We start from the raw sequence: 8,889 nt of genomic DNA, 5'->3' as shown, positions 1-8,889 counted from the left end.
GGGAACCTCTTTCAAAATCCTGAGCCTATCAACCAATGCAACATCTTGACTGCTAATGATAAGGCATTTCTGAGAAGTTTTCTCGCCCATTAGAGGGCATTGATGGATTGCTCATGATAGTACCCAGAAAAGGGAATATTCTAGACATTTTCATAGGTATTTTGAAGCAAAAACGAGAAAACCAAGAGGCTACTAAACGTCTCGTGTTGAAACGTTTTCAGTTACATGGAAGACAGAGAGTAAATAAGTAAATGTGAATGTAACCATATTGATGAAATTTCAGTTATGGTTAATTACGTCATGCTCGCCAAACAAGAACTGCATTCTTGAGAATGGATCAGAATAAACATAGCAACCTAAAATTACTTTATAGTGTGAATGAATGCTCTCTTCATTGTTCGTTTCACCACTTAGCACAATACTTTATATCACACTGGCTTTTGTGGTTATCAAACATTACTCATACAAGTGATCACTCCCACTTAATCTGTACAATCATTAGCTTTAGATAGATAACGTACAATATCCTATGTTCAGAACCTAATAGGCCATACCCTTTACAGTTTTGATGGCAAACTACTACTTATGATGTAAGAATATTAACTAAATATACTAAGTAGGAGTTGAGTTTCAGATCTAAAAGTCTAAGAGTCTCACATTCAATTTTCTGTGTAAAAACTAATCATGTTCACTTTTCAAAAACACTCTTTCATCTAAGTTCTTAGTTTAAACTAGTTGCACGGTCAAATAGAGACAATATGACATACACTCATACATGCATGTAATACATCTAGTTCATGATGGCTAAAGTTCAAGTTTTGAAACCCATAATTTCTGAAGACCATCAGGTTTAATATGAAGCTTTTTAACTGAACAATACAGTCAGTGAAGTCTTGCTCTTTTCCCTTTCTACTGTTTGCAACAGTGATATCTGCGATACTTGTGACTTGATTTCCTTCTGGAAGAAGGAAGAAAGTAGCAACATGGCCAACATATAAAGACTTTCTGCATCAGTTAAACTAATATTGTTATCTTTTCTCTATGGAACAAATTCTCTGAAAGTAATTTTTACTCTTAAGTGGATTACTTGGAGGGAAACATTAATTCTCCTCAGGCACATAACTCTCTGCACTCTAAGTAGTTTTCGATTCAAAAAGAATGTTCAACAACTATTTACCAAAGTGGAGGTGGTTAGTGGTAGATATTTACTGAGCCACAAAACAATAATGCGGATACATGTATCCACTGCAAGCCACGGACTGAGATGAATAGTTGTTTTAGTGTATACTAAAACACTGTGAACATATAACAATAAATTGTTTTAACTTATTTATTCCTGCAACAATTACGATATTTTCAGGGACAAATCCTGAGCATATTGCTCGGAGGTGAATAACGATGGATTTGTGCACTTTGAGTCACCAATCAGCATGCCCCTTCAACACTATCTACTGTTTTAGTTTCCGTATATGCTAATTATTGATACTTTTATTAAAACTCATGAGGCCAACAGCCTATCAAAACATTACTATAACATCTTGTGTATGACCCTTTATACCTGGTAATCTTTGACCATTCTGAAAAGTCTGGTGGTGGCTTTCATTTCAGTCCCAGGGGAGTGCGCGGCTGAATGTGCAAGCAATTCCAATTATTGCTTATTCTGAATTGAAACTATCTTTATATAAAGGTCACCAGTGATCTTTATATAAAGCTGTGAACATTGTCCACTTCGACTTTGAATCTTCTTTCCTCAAAGTTGGCGTCCTTATTTCTTCTTGAACTTTGCCACTTGCCAAATATTTTCTTAAGCCACTTTGTGGCATACTGTGTAGATTTTGGAATAGAACTATCCAAGAACTCACTCCCTTCCTCAGCACTTTTTGGTTTTGGGTGGCATTTCAAATAAAAACTCTCTGAACCTTTAACAGCAGCTGAACATGGGGCACTTTCCCTTTCTAAATGTAATTAACCTTTAATACGTCACGTCACGTTTATCTAAATCTCTTGAGAGGCATGGGTTTTGAAGCTGTTAAAAAAACTTGCAGCACGTATTTTATCGGCTCTAAAAACATTAGGCTCTGCCTTGTGTTTTTAAACCCAATAAAACACTGCTGCTCGTTTTTTAAACATTACATAAAGCCTAACTGACTTTCATCTATTTTACCCCTCGGTAAGTACAAAGAAGTCACCATTCACAGCATTTGGAAACATGCTCTGGTTTTCATAACGGATTGGATCCTACAATAAAATAAACAAATATTAAAAGCTTTATTCTAAGTTGGTATATCTCATGATCCAAAAGATCAGGAAAGCCCACTGATACTAATGTTACACTGCTGGTGAACTCTCTTTGGTGTTGTGGATTTACTTTGACAATTTTAATCAATGCATCTATACCTTTAAGTTTAAATTATTAGTTTCTGGTGCTGAACACCAAATATGACCATGGCAAGGAAAAAACTTTTAAAAAAATGACCAGATCCAAATTTAAATATACTAAAATGAGACCACTGAGTCACCTGCAAATTCACATCTTGAAATTGATAATCATTTTGTGCCACGAAATGTACCACCTAAAATGTACAGTCACCTACCTTCTTAATAGCAGTGATTGCATACACTACAGTTTGAGAGGATGCCTGAGTCAAAACAATGGTGGAAAAAAAGCCGTTTTTCTTTTCACTGGATGCAGGGCTAAATACCAGATTGCATCTGGGAGTTGTACTGAAAGAGTTCCTCACTGATGCATAGCTCATTTTCTAGATAAAGCAGAAAAAAATTAAGATATTTTCAAAATCACCCAGAGATACCAACACTTTCAGGGATCTGAGAAAATTCAATTACTAAGTGCAAAAAATTAAGATCTTTGAATCATCCTTTAAATTTTTCCTCTTTTCTAAATAACTTGCACTGTTATTGCATAGCACTCAAACAGAGTCTGCAAAATACCATTGGGCAAGCATTCTTTAGCTTCCAGCCATCAACATCCTTTACAACAATTTCAACATCTTCTCTGTGACTAAGAGAAAAATCAAGAGATTCCACTGATGACATAAACTTTCCTCCTTTCTCTTTCTCCTCCCTCAAAAGATTCTGTGGAGTCAAGTCAAACAAGTTTTATCAAATTTATTAACACAGAAATAGATCACACAAAATAACTAACCATGACTGGAGGTAGGATGTTTGATGAACTAGACCAGCACAAATTTAACATCAAAATTATAAATAACTGCAGTTACATGATAGATTCTAACTAGACTTCAGTTATGTGCAAAAAGCTTCTGAGAACTTGGTAACATGTCACATAGATTAAAATACCTAGCCTCTGATTATATCAGGATTTTTACTCCTAGTAGAAAGAAATGTTATGACCCAAAGAGATCTTTTTGTAGATTGAAATCGAATAAATTGAATCATCATCTATTTATTGCTTAATATTAGGTGAGGATCTTTAAACTATATTAGTTATTCCCAAGAGCTTACCTCAAATGACCACTCACAATCATCAAAGCAATACAGCCTCACGACAAGGTCTTCTCCAACTCTGGTGTCATTACAAAATGCCATGACCTTCATTCTTTTGAGTACTGGTAAGGACTGTTCTTCACAGTGTCCAACCACTGCAAATGTTGTAAAATGGTCTGTCTCAAAACTAACATGGTTACTTTTGGGGAAGAATTCTTTTATTCCACTACCCTTCACATAGCTTACAACAACCCATTCATCGTTTTTCAACTCCTTCAAAATGATTTTCCACTTATTACAAGATAGCACCATGTTTGCACCATGAGGTATCTGAAGCTCAAGGGGTCCTGTTAACTTGCTCCTTGTGACAAGATAAAATGCTGGACTTAGTGGAAATTCGCCATCCTTAAGTAATCCTGGTAAATTCAGCTTGTCTGATGTGGCATGTAACACCAAATCGCTTGGCACTTGTTGAAGGGTAGACTTATTACTGTCAAGGATAACAGCCTCAACCCCTGTCTTTTCAAACACCACATGACCTGGGCCATATCGGTTTGGATGCTCCCACTCCACTTTCTTAATACCTAAGAAATAGATCCAAAAATAATGATAAATAATAATTGATTATAAAAATCTGCACATGTGCAACTTGAAGGTAGCTTTTTTATATGCACATTTGATCACCAGACTTCATATACTTATGAGGTGCTCTGCCTAAAACAAAAGCAAATAAGTTAATAAGATACAAAACAAAAATTTAGCGACAAAAGGTGGGCTAGCCACTATCAAAAACGCTTGTAACAATAATTTTGAGGCACGAGTACTGATTGTAAGTACTTGAGGTATATAACAATATATATAAAGCGAAAATAATTAGTTATTTAACTTGCCTGAAGGTGTGGATTGAGTGGTTTCTGTACTTTCAGAAGGGTCTTTCTTTTCCAATGATAAACTGTGTCCTTTTTCCAGATTATTTAAGAATGGGCATTGACCTTTACCTTTCAAAGTTTGCCCTTGTCTTTTAGAGATGTGATACACAATCAGGGCAACACACAGACCTATTAAAGTGGCTGTGAAAGCATCAAGTTTGACACATTCCACCAGAGAGCTTTCTTGTTTTGCAGTTTGCAACTGACCAGATTGACTGTTCAGAGCAATGGACGAAAAAAGCAGATGAAGCCCAAGCCCACTAAAAGGCTCTTTCAACATCATTACCTCTTTCATACAGTCCATAAAACTCTTTCTATCCTTATGGTTACAACACCAGAAGCATTCTTCACAAGCATTTGACTGGTCATTCAAATAAAATCCTGGTTCGCACCCACCACATATGGTATTCGATTTGGTTGAGCAATTGGCGACAATGTTTTGGCCAATAGCACAGATTTTACATGACTGTAAAGTACCATGTCGATTAACAAATGTTTTCCCTACCATTGGACGTTGACACTTGGGTATTGCACCATCAGTCACGAAACTTCCACATGGTTTGGTCAGACCAAATTCGTCTGAACAAGCAGGACAGGGTAAACAGATCTGTTCGCCATCATTCCTCACAACTGTAATCTCGTCATACCAGCACTTCGCTAAACAGGGTTTTTTCCTGTGATAGCTACATGCTTGGGTGCGAGGCATTCCTTGCTTGAGACACGATGGAACCACCATATCCAATTCTCCTGAGCAACATCCTGAACAAGGAAGGCATTTGGACAAGGTTTGGTCTTGGTAATACCCTTCTGGGCATGGCTTGCATTTACATCGCGTGTTTGAGGTTTTACTACATCTTGTTACCATGATTTCATTAGGGCCACAAGTTGAACAAGGCTTACAGCTCTCAGATGAGTAGAATTCAGAATAATAACCTGAGGCACAAGTCTGGCATTTGGCAGAGGCACCGTGGGATATCTTGTTACCGCATGGGATCGTTACACCCGATCCCGGGGGGCATTTCAAGCAATTCACACATGCGAAACTACCATCTGGGGTCTCTACTGCTTGTTGATTGTATCGGCACACCTGAAGAGAATGCAATTTGCTGACCTGACAATGAGAATATGAACATACATTAAAGCTTGCACAAATCTTCTCTTTTTGTCTGTTGACAAAAATGAATTTCCTAGAATTTAAAACAGGTTACAATATATGCCACGCAAAGAGTTTAGAAGCTGATGACTCAGTTGATACGACTGAATTACCCTCACAAGCAGTTTTTTAAGACCTGAGTCCTATTTTGTTTCGAGACCCTCAGCAGAGTTTCAAGGTTAGTGGCGTGGCGGCCGTTTTTCCATCAGAACGGTTACGTTTCCGATGAAGTTAAGATCAATTTCTAGCCTAAATATTTCAGAAGACGATCTTTTCTCTCAGATGTCAGGTCTACAGCTGAAGTGAGTGTTGGTTTTGTGTTATTTTCGAGAAATTAGCTCCAATTTGCTGTAGCTGATAATACACTGACGCGTACGTACATCCAAATTAAGAGTGTTTAATTCGAGGGAAGCGCATTTTGATTGATAAATTGATAAACCCCGGTGAGGAACCTTTCCCACAGCTTACAACAGATTTGTTTGTTTTTCAAATTTAAATACCTTGGTACGTTCAATCCCAAGTTATAAATTTATTAGTGATCCGCAGTACAATACTTTTCTAAGCAAAATTAAAATGAGAGTGCTGTGAGTCCTGCCAGCTTCAACGGAGATAGGTTATTAACTAAGCTACAATATGTATAAGTTTCGAATTAATGAGGGAAAATAAGAGCTATACGTTAACAGATGTGTTCTTACATGTAAGGCGAAAAATAGATTTTGGCTGCGGAATCGATCAAAATGAGTGCTCGGCTTAAACCTTTGATGACATTGACTTACGTTTTCATTTCAAAGGCTAGTGATATGCCCATGACAAACAAACAACATTTTCAATCATACTTAACAATATTGTTTAATATAATTTTGTTTACAGCAAATTCTGTTGACATCCAACAACACTGGAATCTGGTGAAGTGTTGCAAAGAATCAGAATAAGTAGGAAGATATAAATCCTGTATTAAATATTAACTGACAGACCATCAAGGAAATGCTTACATGTGACTGGACTGGCTACATAGGTGTCATCTAATTATCAAGAGATGGTAATAGGAGCTGGTGAATGTTTTGAGGTGATTTAACTTTCAACTTTCTGAATTTTCTGCAATGAAAAGACTTATTTTTTTCTTGTTTAAGCTTGCCATCTGATCACTAACTACAAGTTATATAACTGACTAAGAATGACATTCAACTTGGTCATTAGCCTGAGTTAGACGTTTTTTTTTAATGATCTTTTAACCGTATGAGAGGGGTGCACATGTACTCCCTAAGAGTCTGTAAGTGTACAAAGTGACATAGTGTAATCTTCAGGCACCATATTTAATTTGCTGGTGTGTAGAACAACTTAGGGCTTGCTCTTTAGTTTATCAAATACATCAGTGTCTACTCTCACTTTGTTCCATGTACAGCCGATACCCCTCTTCCAGTTGCCAGCTTTTGCATGCCTTTTCTGAATCAATATCATATTTTGTTATTTTTTTCTTATTTTTTGGCAAGGGAAATTGCATCTCATGCATGGCTAAATATGAGCAAACCTGCATGTTAATTCCACTGTCAAACGACATCATGCTTCTTCGTCTTTTTAACTCATTCCTATTTTTCTTTCCTTTTGCTTTTTTGCGTACCTCACGAAATTTGTCAGAGGTTAGCAACTAGGCCCGGAAATTAGTGCAATGTGGGCATGCAAGTTATCTTTCATCAAGTTGGGTTGAAGGGAAGAGTTTGATTTTGAAATTCCTTGTTTTTCACCCTATTTCTCACTGCTAGCACTAATAAGAACTCAGCTCAGTACTTGAAAAATGACATTTGGTAAGTCCAAAGTGCAGAAAGTAATTTTAAAAAACTATTAGGGCGCTATCACAAGCAGTCATTTCTCCCTTCCCCGTCCTTCTGCGGCTTAACATTGTTATTCGTTGGTACATTGAATTCGCATTCAAGGCAAGAGAAACATTTAAGATTTTTTACATTAAAGCCCACTGTCGTATATTTGATTCCTTTGGAAGCCACAAGCCATGCAATGCGTTGCACGCGTGGAAATTGCAAAAAAAAAACAACAACAAACAAACTCAAATCATTAACCATAATTCAAGTATTCCAGTATCCCTACAATTGCAGAAGTCGCAAACAGACTGTACTAGAACATTAAATAATAACTTGTCGGTTATTACGGCAGTATCACTTTACTTCGCAGTGATTGTCCCTCTGAATGACCCTGACCGCCATATTTGATTTGCGCTTTCGTAGACAGCGGTATAAGGTAATAGTCAAGTCTGCTATATGTATTATTATCGAAAAGAAACAACATGGCAGCATCTTTCGTAGCTCAAAGAGAAGTATTTATAACGCGGCCGCCGGTGCCTATGTTTCCGTTTCACGCAATTGCCCTTTGAAAAATAGAAGAAGGTATTGATAAACTTTTTCTTCACGTTTGGAATGATGTGTCAAGTACAGCTATTAACCTAAATGCCATTAAGTTTCTTTCTGAAGGAACGAAGGGGATTCAGTCCACATGTAGATGGCTAGCAATTTTTACTGAGTATTTGTTTCGTTCATTGGTCAGTAACGATTCTGTGTATATCTTACTAATTCCGTTAAAACTGCTTGATTGATGAAGATCACGTGACCCAACACGTGACCTTCATGGTCAGAATTATGGCCTCAAGGTAAACTTTCGTACGGAAAGTATTGTTTCGGCGCAATCGGCTGTGTTTTTGCGGAGATATGGCCAATTAATTTTTTAACGCAATTTACCCTCCTGAGCCAGGCTTAAAACTGCCAGAGAGCTATCTGTTGTACTCTCCTACCGACGCAACACCAGTTTCTTTAGAAACTAACCCCCTTTACAATATATACCTTGTATTTAAGTGGATCGGATCAATACCAGTATCTGGGCAACTGCCCACCTACCCCTCCCCTAACCCAAAATTAACCCTACCTTGTTATCAATTGACTATTGTTAGGTTAGGGGAGAGGTAGGTGGACAGTTGCCCAGATACCTATATTGATGCAATGAATCATATCAAAATTGATTTTAACTACTTTAATTTTATGTACTTAGGTTTCGTCGGACCTCTAGTTGAGATATTCGTGAAACAGCATAATTTCCAGAACAATCTGAACCCGACTGAAACGTCCCAACTTGTGGTGAGATCAACGTATCTCCCTTGCCTGTTCTGACACTTTCTAGTCAAGAGACAAAATACTTATTAACCTTACCAGGTGAGAAATGACAACGTAAAGTTCCAAAAGGTGAATCCACATTTCCCTTATTTTGATGATGCAAAAAACCACGGCTGCAAAGAAAGATGTGAAACCCGGAAATGTCTGAAGAACTTTCGCTGAACCAATT

General features: G+C 37.3%; 1 protein-coding gene across 1 annotated transcript; it reads right to left on the bottom strand.

Moving 5' to 3' along the window:
- Positions 1-794: 794 nt before the first annotated feature.
- Positions 795-8,887, bottom strand: LOC131784318 (uncharacterized). The gene is made up of 6 exons (XM_066160861.1): positions 8,757-8,887; positions 4,356-5,505; positions 3,484-4,049; positions 2,950-3,093; positions 2,595-2,759; positions 795-2,238 (listed from the first exon to the last, which is right to left on the bottom strand). Exons 1-6 carry the CDS (start codon positions 8,799-8,801, stop codon positions 2,161-2,163), a joined length of 2,148 nt encoding a protein of 715 aa, XP_066016958.1. The 5' UTR covers positions 8,802-8,887; the 3' UTR covers positions 795-2,160.
- Between the last annotated feature and the right edge of the window lie 2 nt (positions 8,888-8,889).

The sequence above is a fragment of the Pocillopora verrucosa genome, chromosome 14 (assembly GCF_036669915.1).
Source record: "Pocillopora verrucosa isolate sample1 chromosome 14, ASM3666991v2, whole genome shotgun sequence".
Classification (NCBI taxonomy): domain Eukaryota; kingdom Metazoa; phylum Cnidaria; class Anthozoa; order Scleractinia; family Pocilloporidae; genus Pocillopora; species Pocillopora verrucosa.
This window is presented reverse-complemented; position numbering and strand designations above follow the sequence as displayed.

Excerpts from the sequence above, each read along its gene's own strand:
- LOC131784318 (XM_066160861.1), bottom strand. The coding sequence starts at position 8,801 with ATGTGGATTCACCTTTTGGAACTTTACGTTGTCATTTCTCACCTG. Across the intron at positions 5,506-8,756 it reads ACGTTGTCATTTCTCACCTG|GTCAGCAAATTGCATTCTCT; the intron begins GTAAGGTTAATA and ends TCTCATTGTCAG. Across the intron at positions 4,050-4,355 it reads CACTCAATCCACACCTTCAG|GTATTAAGAAAGTGGAGTGG; the intron begins GCAAGTTAAATA and ends TCTATTTCTTAG.